The 17166-nt window shown below is 34.8% G+C and overlaps 1 protein-coding gene across 1 annotated transcript in view; it reads left to right on the forward strand.

Moving 5' to 3' along the window:
- The first annotated feature begins 2783 nt into the window (after nt 1-2783).
- LOC136041200 (ras GTPase-activating protein-binding protein 1-like) overlaps nt 2784-17166 on the forward strand; it is a 37131-nt gene continuing 22748 nt past the window's right edge. Inside the window, exons 1-4 of the mRNA XM_065725773.1 lie at nt 2784-2825; nt 9110-9221; nt 12105-12288; nt 15764-15880. Of these exons, the coding sequence (XP_065581845.1) occupies nt 9124-9221; nt 12105-12288; nt 15764-15880 (399 nt within the window). The 5' untranslated portion in view covers nt 2784-2825; nt 9110-9123. The remainder of the gene's footprint in view (nt 2826-9109; nt 9222-12104; nt 12289-15763; nt 15881-17166) is intronic.

Consider the following 17166-nt stretch of genomic DNA (forward strand, 5'->3'; position numbering starts at 1 on the left):
CGGTAAAGCGTTATGTTTCAGGTTCTAGGTCCGAGAGGCTCCAGGTTTGAACCTTGGCTTTAGCATTAATACAAAAGAAGAAAAAAACTAAAAAAGGTAAAAACCACAAAAAAAAACTAAAATGAAAATACTAAAAAAACTAAAAAAGCTAAAAAACTAAAAAAAAGGTAAAAAACTAAAAAAGAAAAAAAAACTAAAAAAACTAAAAAAAAGGTAAAAACTACAAAAAAAAACTAAAAAGAAAAAAACTAAAAGCTAATAAAAAAACTAAAAAAAAAATTAAAAACTGAAAAAGAAAAAAAACTAAATAAAGGAGAAAAAGAAAACTAAAAGCCGGGACACAGTGAATATAAATGACGACCGGGACACTCAAAGAGAAATGACAGAGTGGGACACTGGGACACAAATAACAGCCGGGAGATATAAATGACGACCGGGACACTCAAAGATAAATTACAGACCGGGACATCGGGACACAAATGCCGACCGGGACACAGGAAATATAAATGACGCACGGGACGCTCAAAGAGAAATTACAGACTGGGACACTGGGACACAAATGACGACCGGGATACTGGGAATATAAATGACGACCGGGACACAGGGAATATTCGATTAGCAATCACCATCAATAAAGCTCAAGGGCAATCATTAGAATAATGAGGTATAGATCTGAATACGGATTATTTTCCCATGGACAATTTTATGTTGCATGTTCAAGAGTCGGTAAACCTGACAATCTATTTATATGCACAGGCAATGGGACATGGAAGAATGTTGTATATTCGCAAGTTTTACGTAGTTAAAAACACACACATATATATATATATATATATATATATATATATATATATATATATATATATATATATATATATATATATATATATATATATATATATATATATATATATATATATATATATATATATATATATATATATATATATATACATATATATATATATATATATATATATATATATATATATATATATATATATATATATATATACATATATATATATATCTATAACGAAAAGAGAAATCTTTTCTCTTTTATCTATATTCACAGGTGGGACACAGGGACACAACTACAATGGCGCGTAACTAATATGGCACGTAACGACTTACGCGCGCGGAGGGGCTTGGGGGGGGGGCGCGAAGCGCCCCCACCAACTAGGTGTTGTACCACCAGCTAGTATATATATATATATATATATATATATATATATATATATATATATATATATATATATGCTCCAAATTTATCGTTACTAAGTTATAATTAACAAAATTTATCGGGACAAAATTCCAAATTTATCGTAAAGAGCGAGGATTAGAGGAGGATCAATCCCCCTCATATACGTATAATTTCTATTTGCTTTGAGTTTTAACGTTGCTCCTTACTTTCAGTTGCAAAAACTTGTTTTTTGTATTTAATTTCTGATCGTTTTTCAAGTAATACCAGGAAATCTGGCTAAACCACCGAAGATAAATCCCTCCTCCCCACAAAAATATTCTCTAGGCAATTCAATCCTGGTGAAAATTTATCCCGGACAATTACCTTGACATCTCCAAGCGTAAAATTGAATCGGCAATGAGAAAGCAATACTTAAGAATAATTTTGTAGACGAACTCTGGCAAATTCCCCTTGTGTAAAATTTCTCCTAAAAAATTTACCCCCTGGAAACTACCCTTCCTATTGAAAATTATCCCCGTGCAAAATCTACTAGCAAAAAATCCGCCCCCACGATAAATGTAGACATACTTCCCAATAAAAAATACCACACGTAAACAATGGTCAAATTTTGTAACTCAAAGACTTTTCCCCGCGGACTGTGAGGGGTCCTGACATCTCAAAAGACATAGTTCTTCGGTCATTCAACTATGCTGAACAAAATGCTTATTTCTAAATTTTGACCAGACCATTCTGAAAAAAAGGGCGTGGGTGGGAATCTAGTTACCCTTTAATTTTCCGGGTCACTTAAAAATGGCACTAGAACTTTAAATTTGTGTTCGAATGAACCCTCTTCCGATATTCCAGGACCACTGGGTCGATATGACCCCCCTGGCAAAAAAAAGTAAACAAAAACAAAGAAACACGCATCCGTGATGTTTCTTTTGGCAAAAAAATACAAAATTCCACATTTTTTTGATAGGAGCTTGAAACCTTTACAGTAGGGTTCTCTGAATCCGATGGCGTGCTTTTTGTTATGATTCTTTGACTTTTCAGAGGTTCTCCACTTTTTCGAAAATCAGGCGAATATTCTCAGTTTCTAAACCTTAGAAACTGGCTGAACTTTTCGTTAAGAAGGAATGATGCCAAGGCTATTTAAAAAAATGGATATTTGACCGAGAACTTTTACTGTAAGTATGTTATCGTTTATTATATTCTCTGCTGAAGACGGACCTTAGATATAGGGCCGAAATATCCAAATAGGTTTTGTTGGTTGACTGTCGTGGGAAAAAAGTCTTCATTATTGTCTCTTCTGTTTTCTGTAGTAGTATTCTAAACCTTTGATGGGTAATACTAAACTTAATGACACTTACGCATTTAAAATCAGCATAAGAGTTCGGTTCTTTTGATATAGCTAGGTGCTATATAAAATCTATTTTTCTAGAGTTTCGATTACTATTGACCCAGGTCACTCATTACTTACAGTTCGTTACCAGGAACTGTTTTAAAAAAATTCTCAAAGCAAGGGACAGATGATAAAGAATCTACGACTTGAGAGCCATCTGTTAAAATTATGTAATTTTATATTGGCAACGTTGCTTTTGCAATTGGCAAACAAAAAGGTGCATGCGGTTTGGGAATTAAAGTGAGTTCATTTGTTTTCACTTATTTATGTTATTAACTAAAATCAGTCCACTGTTTTTTACGAAATAACTTTTTAAGCATAGTTTGTTATTAGGTGGGTTTCACATGGCTTGGTCCAGTTGAACTTTTGTAATAGGAAATTACATAGGCTTAAGATTAGGCCTAATTGTTTCAGTAAGATTAATCATTTCCTGGATAGGCCTATTGCTGAATATGTGCATGAATTAGATCTAGGACATTAGCTTAGTCTTTGAAAGAAAAGGAATCATGAAATTCAGAAAGAATACACACAGCCCTTAATGGGGCATCAAATAGCATTTCACTATTGTAGTAGGCTATTTTGCTATTAAGACTACAAGCCTATTAAGAATTTTCATAAAACTCCATAATTTTGCCTAGCTTTAATGCTATCTCTGTGTACCTCATGTTATATTAGAATATGTCAATATATTTAAACAGGGCTACAGTAAAATGAAACTTTCAGGGATGGGTCTACAGGCTGAAGTAGGCCTATGCCACAGGAAGGTATTTTGAAGTACCTACCTCCACTCCCTCTCCCTCTAGATCATCTTGACCATTGATGACCTTTAAAAATATGTGTGTTATAAAAGTGAAACATTCCAAAATAAATCTTCTGCTTCAGTAAAGTACAACAAAATTGTTTTCAGCTTCACAACTTTGCTCAATCCCAATTTATAAAGTTGATTAAATAGAATTAAAATGGAATAGCTCTGTTGAGGTTCTACCAAAGTATTCATGCTTGGTTCTCACATTATAATGGAAAATTTCCAAATACATTTGATAGCTGGGAAATATATTAGATAGTATGTTGGGAGAGTAGCAAATATATTGGAAAGTTGGACTTATAATGAAAAATGTATTTAAATGTTAGAAATATATATGTTACAAAAGTGGAACCTTGGAAAATAGATCTTCTGCTTGAATGAAGTACAACAAAATGGTTTTCAGCTTCACAACTTTGCTAAATCCCAATTTATAAGGTTTTAAAGATATGTAAATATGTTTCCTAAATTTTGAAAAAAAAACATAGATATGGTTCAGAATTCACTCAAATATCAGGAATTGCATTTCCAGAACTTACAGCAGAGAAAAGACAACTGATAGCTGAAAATTAAGGTAAAATGTTGTTTTGTCAAAATTTCAATAGCTATAGACCTGTTATGTAAGCAAATTTCAGGGCCCTTTAGAGGGAGAAGCAGTAGAGGTGGGTACTCTAAATACCTTTGTGGGATATACTTTAGCCTGTAGACCCATCCCCAAAAGTTTCAATTTCCTAACCTAACCCCTTTCTAAGATAACAAAAAGTCGCTAAACTAGAATTTTACCTCTCATTGCAGAACCAAGTCACCTGAGGCCAGCACAGCTACACATGCTCCTCTTCCATCCCAATCTGTCCAAATCCTTCCTCTTTACACCCTCCCAGGAAGTTCTCATTTCCCTGAAACATCCTTTCACCCAAACCAAAGAAAACCTGGTTTTGTTTTGCCCCTGATGGTTGGCCAAAAATGACAATCCTTGGGTATCTCATCCTTCATTTACAGAATGTGCCCTAGCTGTCTCAATCTTTCTCTCATTGTTGCCCTAGCATGCACACTTTTCATACATCCTATTGTTTTAAATACAGTCAGCCAGTTGGGTACCCAAGAGAGTCTGTTGACAATTTCTCTTGAAAACATCTAGCAAATTTTTATCTGTTTTTTGTAGAGTGTCTATGCTTCAGAACCATATTTGATCAATGGCGTCACTATAGCTTCCAATATTCTAATCTTGGTTTGCCGAATTTTCTTGCTATTCTTTCAATTTTCTAACTGTGAAAAAAACACCTGGGTCTTGGCTATTCTACTTTCAACATCTTCACTGTACCCATTATATTTATTAATAGTACTACCAAGGTAAGTGAAGCTATCCACTTGATCAATCTTTTTGTTACCCAGTATCCTCACTTATTCCTAGTCTCAGCAACTTAGTCTTCTTAAGATTAATTTTTAAACCTGTTCTAGCACCCTGAGACTTAGAAAACCTTGAAAAGTTCACTTATTTTGCTCATACTTTCATCAACAATGCTCAAGTCACAAGCATAATCTAAGTCCAGGAAAGTTTTTCTTCCCATTAGATTCCCATGTTGCCTTTCCTGTGCTCATTATGACATAGTCCATGGAAATGATATATATATATATATATATAAATAAGGATAGGACACAACCTTTCTTAACTCCTGATTAAATACAATACCAGCTAATAACCTCATTTCTTATCTTAAATGCAGCAAAATATTTTGGTATAGGAAAGGCCTTTTCTGCCATTTTTAGGCACCTAACTGTGATTTTCCCCAAAATAACCCAGACTTGCCATCAACTGACACTTTTGAGATAGAAGATCAATTTATGAGTATCAATAAATATGCATTGAACTTCCTGGTTACAGAAAAACTAATGCTGCAGTGTAGGGTGTTTGCTCCTGAATAGTTGTTTAGTTTAGTCCATAGAAAATAAATGGTAAATATAGATATCATTATCTTAATTCTTGTTTTAAACTAAGTTGTTTTACTTTATTTTCTATGAAATTATATGGAGTGGTATATAATTGTACATCAGCTATTTTGAAGGATGGATGGTGGGCAGGGTATTGTGGGGGGATCATGTGCCCAAAAGAGTCTATTTCTATGCCTAAATTGTCTAACTCTACATGGGCCTTTGTGTAAATTTAGGTATGGCAATGTGTGCATAGGGGGTGTAGGAGATAGTCTCTCATCCTCCTTCATTTAGACTAAACCTGAATAAAGTGTTTACAGGGTGAAATCTATGTTTTTAGGGAAAAATGAGTCTGGCATTTATTTGATTTTTAAAAAATGGAGTAAGTCATAGGCTTGTCTCATTAATGCTTTATTGATGTATTAGTGCATTATAGCAATTATGAAGAAGGGGCAGTGGATTATTTTGCAAGCAGGGAGTTAAATGCCTCAAGGAGGACATTTTAATAGCCTTACCACTCAGGAAGTTATGATGTTGGTAGACTCCAGAATAAAAATATGACAGACTCTTTCCAGGAACAGTTGAATACTAAACTGGAGAGTTTAAAATTTGACAATGTGGAAGATGGTTGGAACAATTTTAGGAAAACAATTTTGAAGTTGCTGATGGTGTCTTAGGGAAGACAGTTAGAAGTGCAGCTAGGAATATTAGTGAAAAAGCTTTATGTTTAATAGACAAGAGAGGGGGCTTCTACAAGAATTATCTGAGTGATAGATTGTATGAAAACAACATGAACATAAAGTGGAGAAAGCATTAAAAAATATAAACTAAGTAGGTGTGAAGTGCAGGCCTTGGATAAAATTGCCAAGGATCTGGAAGATGCAGCTAGATGGCATAATAGTAAAATATTGTACTGGCATGTTAATAATTAAGAGGGAGTAATCAACTCAAAGCTGATCACTCAGAAATGTCCCTTTCTGTGGAAATTATTTGCTGGAAATTAAAACACCTGATTTTCTTGGAGCCTTATTTCAATACAATCACCCCTGGGAAAAAACAACACATAAACATGTATCTGTGATCTGTCTTCCAGTAAAAACAGCAAAATTCCGTGTTTTTGCAGATATGAGCTTGAACTTCTACAGTAGATTGCTCTGGTAAGCTGAATCTGATGGCATGATTTTCATTAAGATTCCTTTGATTTTTGGGGTGTTTCCCTCTGTTTAAAAAATTAGGCACATTTTATCATACTCATAACTTTTGATAGGTAACACTACTTGATGGATGTCATATATTTGGAATCAGCATAATAAACTGATTCTTTTGATGTATCTATCGATGTTAAAATTCTATTATTTAGGGTTTCAGTTGTTATTGAACTGAGTCACTCCTTACTTGTAGTTTGTTGCCACAAACTGTTTATGATGACACATTCAATTCTATTGATAGGAGAGCTTTAATGAAGATCTTACCATTGTATAATATACTAGGCAAATACATTAAAGTGATTAGTGCTATTTGTCATAATAACACTGCTGCAGTTAAGGTACAAAATAAGGTTAGCAGCTGGTTTTGTATTCAATCAGGAGTTAAGCAGGGTTTTGTTCTATTCCCCTCTATATGGATCATTTTAATGGATTTTGTCTTAAAGAGCACAGGAAAGGCAATGGGTGATCACGGAATGAAATGGAGAGGAATTAGTCCCCTGGACTTACATTATGCTGATGATTTAAGCATCCTAGATGAAAGTTTGAGCAAAATGAATGAAATTTTAAAGGTTTGAGTTCAGGGAAATAGGTTTAAAAATTAATGTTAAGAAGACTAAGTCCCTAAGGCTAGGATTAAGTGAAGATGAAAAAGTGATGTTGAGTAATAAAAAGATAGGTTGGGTGGGCAGCTTCACCTACCTTGGTAGTATTATTAGTAAAGATGGCTGGAGTAGTGAAAATGTTAAAAATAGAATAGCCTGGAGTCAAAGTGTTTTTTCACAGTTAAAAAGAAGTTTGGAAGAGTAGGAAAATACATCTGCCAACCAAGATAAGAATTTTGGAAGCTACAATGATGACAGTGGTTAAATATGGCTCTGAAGCATGGGTGCTCCAAAAAGTGGATGAAGATTCGCTAGATTTTTTCCAGAGGAATTGTCTATGGGTTGTTCTGGGTACCCTGCTGACTAACTGTATTTCAAACAGTAGGCTGTGGCTCAATCCTGCTTTCTAAGGATGTAAGGAGAGAAAGGCTGAGATTGCTTGGGCACATTTTGTGGATGAAGGATGACAGATTGCAAAAAATTGTCCTTTTTGGCTGAACAGAAAGCAGGTTGTCTGTAGTTGGGATGTGAAGATGTCATAAAGAATGATTTAAAGGGAATGAGGACTGCCTAGGATGGTAAAAAGAGGGAAGCTTTGAATAGATAAAGGGGGAGGAGGAGCATGCAAAGCTGTACCTATGGTGAGTTGTAATAGTAGTAGCAATAATTTTCTAGGTCTCATTGGGCTTTCAGATAAATATAGAATGGGTTTTGAGGAATTGTGTTATAATCTCTCCTGTTTTCTGGGAATACTTTGGTCTATCCCCACATCATTCTCTGCAAAGTAAGCTTTAGCAGGAGGAATTTTTCAGGGGGTGAATTCTCTGGGTGAAATTTTTCCTGGAGGTAGAAAGGGTTTTTTCCAGCATGATTTTAAAAAACAATCAGAGCTAAATGTAGAATTAATTCAGCTGAAAGTAAGGAGCAACATCAAATCTTAAAACAATAGTAAATATTCTGTATATAAGCAGGCTTTACCTTCCTCTACCCCTTGCTTATTACATTAAAGTTTAAAGTGCTGCAAAAAAACTTCCTGTCCCATTTAGATGGCCCTTGTATTTAAGCAGTCTCTCTTAAAAAATTGGGAAAGAAGTCAAACTTGGTGTAGAAGGTGAGTGGTAAAGGAAGGAGCAGCCCCTCCCCCTTTGTACACAAAATAATTTCTGTTTGTTTTAAGTTTTAATGTCATTCCTTGTTTTCAGTAGAAAAACTTATATCTTTATTTAATTTCAATTTGAGCCAGCTATGGTCATGATTAAAGGGTTAATTTTTAGCCTATGGTGCTCAAGGTTTAATTTTGAATGTTCCCCTGGAATTTGTGGAAACTAATCGAAAATTCACATTTGAAGATTGAGTTTTACATCTCTTTCTTAGCCAGTGAGAATCAGCCATTTCTTGATGTGTTTATTGGGATTTTTGTATAAACTTCAAAAGCTTGGCTTTAACTAGAATGTATTAAACAGTTGCAAGCATATATTCTATTTGTTTATCAGTGTGGGAAGTATTTAAGATGGGAAATAATTTGTAACTCTTATAGATGAAGCTAAAGCTAGATTGAGCAGTCACACCACTTGAATAATTGTTTTCCTTTGTATCAAATTCCAAGCTTCCAAGGACTGGTCCTCTCTGGAACAGCTTTTCAGCTATAATAATAATATTTATTTATAAGCCACTTATAATAAAAGATAAGACGTGGAGTAAACACTAAAAAAAGAAAAATAAACTACAACAAAAATGGAAATCAACAATAACATTTACATTTTGAGTGGCAATAAAATTTTAACTTGAAGCACTAGTAATTTAATAGATTAGTCAACCAGCAGAATAAATTAGCCGTTCAGTAGAGAAATCTATTGTCCCTTTGGATTTTGCGTGATTAACATAGATTTCGTGATTTGGATTAACGTGAGTTTGGTTGCATTATTTTAGCCTTATTTATATTCACACTTGTTTAACAGAACCAAATTATTTTTCTTGTTTCAGTTACTACATATATAATGGTGATGGAAGATAATCCTAGTCCTCAATATGTTGGATTTGAATTTGTTCGGCAGTATTATACAATGCTTAACAGGGAGCCTCTTTTTGTTCATAGGTAAGATGCTTTAAATTATAGAATATTTGTTCAGTGATTTTTGCTGGTACAGTGCACTCAGTGGGTAACTCCATGCAATACGTATAACAAATAAATTACACTGGGTCACCATGGAGAGACAGAGCTCATGATTGTGGTGATCCCATCAATATTTACAACATAAATAATATTAGTTGAAGATCCAATACCCAAGTCCACAGCCCACCACACAAAGCAGAATGACAAAATAATTACAAAAACTGTTCAACTACTAAACTATTCAATAGTTTATTTAATTAATAAAACATTCAGTTTGAATAAAAATTTAATATAAAAGTGAGAATTTAAAAGTATAAAATACCAGTAGCAAAAATAAGGAAAACTAGACATTAAAGGTGAAAACAATGTTTGAATTAACACAACTACGATATTACTTGGTGAAAATGTAACATTCTTAAAAACATGATATTTTCAAAGAAAATTGGGACCCTGTATTATTTCCCCAAAATCAATGAGATATAGAATTTTTTTATATATATATTTGATAAAGTTCAAACTTTTTTGCTTACTAATCTAATTTTCCTAACTAATAGATTTTTGTCATCTGATAATGTTTTTATAGGTTTTGTTACTATGAAATTGATTGATGTTGCAATTGTGATTAAATTTGCTCCTCCTTTTCTTTATCATAAAATTAAAAATATCTGTCTTTCTTTTTGCTACTTTTTTCATAAGGTTTTGCCAATATAAAAGCTGAGCCAAAGTCTAATGAAATTCTATCAGCATTGAAATATCTATAAAATAACGTCAGGCTTCATAATGTCGAAAACACAGGATGGTTGGCCCCCAACTCCCCATTGCACTTCCTGGGTGAAGGGCCAAGAAACGGAGATCACCGCCGGTAGGGACTGTAAAGTCTAACGCTGTACTCTTTACTTTTACTTTTTTTAATGTCAGGCCTCCCATTGGGTTCACAATTGTGAAAAAACTTCACATTTTTCTTTTTCCGGGCCCATTCAAGCAGGGATTTTCTTACATCCAATAAAGTAGCATGCGGTGAGGTGTGGAAGAATGCCTATTGAAGGTACAAAAAGTTGATGCTCTGGACTTCAGAAGTAGTGTGAGAGCTGCTTGCCGCCATATTGAAGCGAAACCACTAGGTCAAAGTGTCTCTCAGCATTTCTGGTGCCTGCAGCTGAATGATTCGAGTCCTGAGACAAGAACAAGCGACTTTGTGAAAATCGTAGGGTTTGTGCCTTTCCGTGTGAATACTGAAGCTGCTAGTAATGAATGGAACTTGCTCCTGCTGGAACCGAGTTTGCCTAGGAACATGACTTCATCGTAAATATGTTCTGAGACCATACTCGCTATACATGACGTATGAAACCAAAAAAGAAATAATAAGTGGAAAGAAAAAAATCAAATAGGTGAAAAAAACGAGGATTTGATCAGCCAGTAGCAAAATATGAAGACGAAAATCAAGCAAATATTTCGACGAGAACCTCCGCCAATTCGTTCTCAGTGCTCAAAGAAAAAGAAAAAAATCTAACCGTCTGAAGTGAACTCTGCAAGAGGAGCAATGACACTGGTGTCTTTGCTCCTCTTGCAGAGTTCACTTTAGAAGGTTTTTTTTTTTTTTGAGCACTGATAACGACTTGACGACGGAGGTCCCTGTTGAAATATATTTGCTTGATTTTCGTCGTCTTATTTTTGCTACTGGCTCAAAGAGAGACCTAGGCAAACTTTGAGGAGTTCATAAGGAAAGAAGAAGAAAAAAAGATGATGTGATCTGAGAAGAAGACCATTGAACATCTGGAAGTCAGTTGAAAAGAAGAACAGACAAGTAGCAGAAAGGTTTCTTCAAGAAGCTAATGAAGAGCTGACAAAAGCCATAGGTGCCAACGACTGTAAGAATAAGCCTCGCATAAAGTATGATCGAGGTTTTGAGTCGGAAGATGCGCAAAGAAGATGAGGCAGTCAGAGAAGTTGAGCGGATACAGAGCATGGTAACCAACGAAAGTCATCCTTAATTTCGTCATATTTTGTCAAAAGGAAGAAGTAGAGTTGAGTATTTTGTACTGGTGTATTCTTTACTGTTGTATTTTGTGTAAAGGCATTTAACAGAACCCGTGAAAAAAAAAACAAGAAGAATATGTGCAACAGTGATGAAAATACCAACTGCCACTATGTAGGTTCATAATTGGTTGTTGAAAACTAGACAATAACTAAAGACCATTACACATTAAGGAAAATTACATAGAAAAAAACTGCAGCTCTCAATACATTTATTATTCAAACTAATGGATAGTGCACACAGACCGAGTAACAAGCATAATTTTAATTTTCTTGTACCCGAGTCGTCGTGTTGTTGGTACTGATTATGGACTCAAAAGTTGCCCACATTAGTTTCACTAATATAACTTTTCGCCTCTCATCTCTGTTTCCTATATATTACCGAGCTTATATAGTATTAAGTGCTTAATGGCAAAATTTATATATATATATATATATATATATATATATATATATATATATATATATATATATATATATATATATATATATATATTGAATGAGGTTAAGGCCTCATTCAAGTGCTGATCTATATTAATCACTAATATAGGAAAATAGTCTTCCTTTTCTCCTTCTGTCTTTTTTTATGTATGTTTGTGCTGTTGCACTGGTGATTTTTCTTTTCATTATATATATATATATATATATATATATATATATATATTGTTTTATAGTAATAACAAACTTAAACGTGGTGCGCAGTATTTATATTACAATTATCAAAAAATTTTGCGCTTTTTATATGTATTTTATTTTTCCAGGAGCAGCTGTTTGGCATAAACAGTGTTTGTTTGATAATTACTTAGTATGCTCACCAATGTTTCTTTTTAGGTTTTATAGCAATGATTCCTCATTTATCCATGGCGGCTTGAATCCTGGGGATATGAACGCGGAACCAGCCCAAGGACAAGAAGAGATCCACCGTCGTATTGTTTCTCTAAATTTCAGGGATGTGAAAACCAAAATCTTCTTTATCGATGCATGTGAAACACTCAACAAAGGAGTTGTCATTCAGGTAGAATAAACATTTTAAATACATCTCTACGGTGTAAAAATGACAGTGGAAGGAGTGAGGGGGTCTCGTATTACGGAGACCATCTTGGTACTGTTCGGGGTTCATAGGGAGAGGGGAAAAACTGTGAACAAGGGTAATTTTGACAGTTTGGTAGGGCTCTAAAAATTAGATTTCTCCAGGCTGTTCTTAAACTTTTCAATGCACTCAATAGTCTAGATGGGAAGGAAATATTAGTAACCGAGTTTTTACGAAATAACGGATTTGAACTTAGCAGTGAGAAGATATGTCCTGACGTCAAGTCGGTTTTTAGGGTCCATTTTTTCTTATTATTATTTGTCAAAACATCCTTTTGTGTCTTTTGCTCTTCAATTTCATTATCCTTTAATTAAATTTGTAGATTAATAGTCTTGCTCCTATTCATTTTACAATTTGAGTAAATAGCAAAGTGAAAAAAAAAATAAAACAAGAAAGGGATTCTAAGAAATGCAAGGAATGGTATAGAGTAGTAGGTGAAACTCAAATCTGTTTCTGTGTTTGGTTTTCACTCGTTTCGGTTCTTCTTCCATGCCACCAACAAAGGCTTCATAGGATGCTTGAGCTGTCAAACAGCAGTCATTTAGGCCCTCTTCTCTAACTGATTGATTATTATCATTGTTTCTATCAGTCTTGTTAGATGCGTGGAACTGTTTCGCGTAATGCAATACTTAAAAAAAAATCCCGGTATATAATCAGGAAATATTTGCTATAGGTGTTTGATTGTAATGTTCAATAAAACTCTGGTTTAACCCATAAAGGTGGTTCGATACCTTGCCTTAAAGGCTTTCCCTATCTTGTCCATTATATTTTTATTTAGACTTTATAGCCAAACTGTTTAAAATTGATTGGGCGGTCATGATATAACTTGTAGAGCTTTGATAGAATTCGAATGAATGACTGAAAACTAACAGCTGGAGCCTATTTTCCAAGAAATCTTAGAAAAACAATCTAACTTTTCCTTTTTTGTGTCGGAAATAAAGATGTTCAGATTCAATGAAACTTACATTATTAGATGTAATTTTGTGTAATTGTGAATTTTGTGGTGATTTTTTTTTTTGTTTTGTAGAAATATTTATAAGTAAAATTTTTTCACGAAACCAAATTTCGTGACCAAGCCACAGATATTCAATAGCTCTCAATGGCGGCTAGTCCCCCAGAAGAATTTACTCATGGACCCTTTGTCTTTGAGGTGGCCAACTGATTCTGAGGCTCGCAAAATGATTGAGGTACCGAATCCCCTTAAGAATGAGAAGGGGAGAAATGAAAACAATATCGATTGCTGGTTTAATTTTTCCTTCTAGTTTTGCCTTTCAAATCTTTAACTCATCAGGATTGAAAATAAAGGAATTATTCTGCTGATACTTTATGAATTTAAAATTGTTTAAGGGTTTATATGGATTTAATGTAACAACAAAATGTTAGCGGATAAAAAACGGTAGAAATGTAGTTGTACACCAGCAGGCATCTACCATGTTTGATGTTGGTTGTTTCTTTTTATTGGATTAATAAAATTCTATCTTATGTCATCAATCAAGTAACACTACTGCCTGTGCTAGTCGAAATAATAAAAAAGTGCAAGTTATGTACAAAAAGTGGGCAAAAATTTAGAGAAAATGGATGGCGCTGGGAACTAGTCTTCTCTACGCTGCTGATCCTGGGGATGAAGAACATTAAGCGTCCATGCACAACACACGCATTACAGGCTTTCAACGAAAGCCATTATTAGACTTTCAACGAAAAAACAGTCCCGAGATTCCCTTTACTACCCGAGTCAGCCTAGTATAGACCTTGTCCCAGGGACACAGATTTCACAAATTGTTGCTCAAGGTTTAGACTAACACTTTCATGTACGCTAAGGATTAGAATAAATTAAAACTTTCCGACGTTATTAGCATTTTTATGCACCATTTTTTGTCACCTTCTACTTTTTAGTCTCCGCGTTTTGACTCTACAATATAAGAAAAATTCAGAAAGGGTTTCATAAAAATGCATTACAATCCTATTAAGGGGGGTTAATGCCAGAACCGCCTCTCACTCAGTTGAACTATCTGTCTTGGCTTTTTCTACAATTAGCCATGACTTGATGCCCACAACTATTCGATTTTAATTCAAAAATCAACGGGCTCGGTCCGTTGATATCCTCGTTTAAAACGGAATTAAACCATCGTAATTGATCATTTCTTTTTGATCGCAAATTTAAAATAATCAAAGGAGTTTCGCAAGAGGTGATATCAGTCAGACCTTGTCCAAGGGTCTGTTCAAAAAGTCTAGACAGATAGTCCGATTGACTGAGAGGCAAATCCAGCATAAGCCCTTATTGTGATTGCATAAAAATGATGTCAGTTCATTTGTTAATAGATAAGTCTATCTATCATCCGTCCTTGCGTCATTCCTAGTGCAAAACTAAGGTAGATAGTCATAGAACTGAGATAGTCAGATAGTCAGACCTTGGCCAAGGGAGACAATTCAGAAATTATTCTTCAAAATTAACGACCTTAGTCAACGACACTCAACACTGTGCCAAGACGTATTGCAGAGACTTGCCGTCGGCAGACCCTTGGGTTCAGTTTAACTTCCGTTTCTGCATGCTCTCTTTTGTCAGTTTGTTTCTGTAATATTATTTAAAGCATCATAAATCGATGCATTTGTTTTTGATGGCGAGTTTAAAGTAATCCAAGAAGTTTCGCAAGATATGATATCACTTGGTAAATACTAAACGAAATGGAATGTTGATCTCGAGTATGATAAGATTAAGATAATGACTAGTCATTCAATATGATGTGGTATGTTGGTACCATAGCAAGGGCCATTGAAGGAAGTAGGAATGAACACTCTACTAAAGATAGATTGTTAAGAAAAGTCGATTTTTTTTTTGGGGGGGGGAGGGAGGATAGTTTTTACAAAAAATCTTCTGGGTTCAATCTTTCATTTCTTCTGCCAACCTCAGTCATGGTTGACGACTAGATATGCCGTTTTATTTTAGTTGAATTTACCTAATATGACTTGGGTTTTGAAATTGGCTAATATCTGAGAGTTTGAATGTATTATTCGTAGAAATGCAATTTCGGGAGTTTCAAAAGAACAGGGTAAGCAAATTTATAATCGCAGAACGCGTATTAAGTATATATTTTTGGGGGCGGGGATCTGAATTTTTCTTTGGGGGGGGGGCTGAAAATGCTGAATTTATTTTGTTTTAGATTTAACCTCTACAAAAGTTGATTTTCAGGCCACTACTGTCCTCAACCCCTACCTTCAAAATCGTATGATAATTTGTAATATAATCCGTAACCTTGATAAGATCAGCCTTCTTTTATGCACTTTTGGCAAATATACCGCTAAGAGGAAGTAAAACAAATGTCTGGACCATTTTTAAATAAAAACAAGTTTTTGTTTTTATTAGCTTATTTTTTCAAACGTTTACAAAATAAAGTTCTTCTAGGTCATCGGGGAGCTTTCTAACAATGGAATGCCTATGAGAAGATTTATGCAAACATTCGTGTTGGCTACCCAAGCTGCGCGCAAGTACTACGTTAGGAATGACATTTTCAGATATCAGGTAAAAATAAGTTTTGTTGTATTGATAGCTGAATTTTTTAAATTGTGTCAAATAGTCTATCCTTAGGCTTTTTTGGGGCGCACTCCTCGATTGCAACCGGTCCTTTTGCGTGAAAGAGCTGGGTGTAATTCTTTCATATAAGAACCCTTGGCATACATCACGATTATTCCTCTTTACAATTCATGCATAAGGTCTATGTCCAGGTCCTGAATAGACCCTCAAGGACGAGTTGTAGCACCAATCGGTAGCTTTACTATCTGTGAGAGGCTTGATATGGTGTCAATGGCTAGTTTCTACAGGTGCTTCTACCCTCCATCCGATGAGTTACTTCTACAAGAGGACACACCCTGCAAACTGTACTTGAACAACGGATTTGTAAGAAGTTGCACCTCCATTCGGAACGCTATTTAAAAGGAGGTTACTCCCCTTCACTCATCTGTTGATTACAATACAGGAAGTTTAACAGACACAAGTCTAGGGAGCAAACCTAGGTAAACAGTTAACAATTGGGATATCAGGCCTGGACTTTTTAGCGGCCTGGAATTATGAAACTTGTCATCTAAAAAGAGGATAAAATCATGACTTATTGTTATTTGCTATACTGTTTCTGTTGATGTTATTACTACACCAGGGTCGTCAACAGAAGGCAGTTAGTATTGACGGAATTTTTGTATAGCCATCAAAATTTTGACAAATTTTTCTGCTTTATTCTTCTCTGGCGTGAATACTTACAATACTTCAAAATTAACCTTTCTAATTTCACTAATCCAGTTGAGAGTAAGACGCACCCACAACTGCTGAAGACTGGGTGTCCGCGCCAAGTTGGCAGGAATCGGGCAAGTCGAGCTGGGGAATAATTCTACCCCCTATCGAATTTTTTGTGAAATAGGTGTCTGTTTGTTTTTTGTTGTTGTTTTTTTTTTCATTAAAAGTTGCGCAGAGTACTTCATTGCCATTAATTGCCAATAAGATATGGTCTAAAAAGAATTCTAAAAGAACGCTTATACAAAATTTTTGAAATCTGTCCTAAGAACCTGGTCGACCATAAACTTCTGGATTCTTTGTATTCTTCCTGTGGCTAAAATGTTTTCTCTTTTTATCTACTCGTTTGTTGTGGGCTTACTTCCCTTGTCCATTCGAGTTCATTCCTTAAGCTTTGAATATATTGTTGTATGAACAACGCTGGTGATAGACTGCCAAAATTGTGCTTTTTGCCGTTCAGGCTGAGGGGTAACTAAAAGCAGGACGTTCTTGAATGGGGCAGGAGCAGGTCATTTTGTATTTTT

This window comes from Artemia franciscana, unplaced genomic scaffold, assembly GCF_032884065.1.
Source record: "Artemia franciscana unplaced genomic scaffold, ASM3288406v1 PGA_scaffold_1179, whole genome shotgun sequence".
NCBI classification, from domain to species: domain Eukaryota; kingdom Metazoa; phylum Arthropoda; class Branchiopoda; order Anostraca; family Artemiidae; genus Artemia; species Artemia franciscana.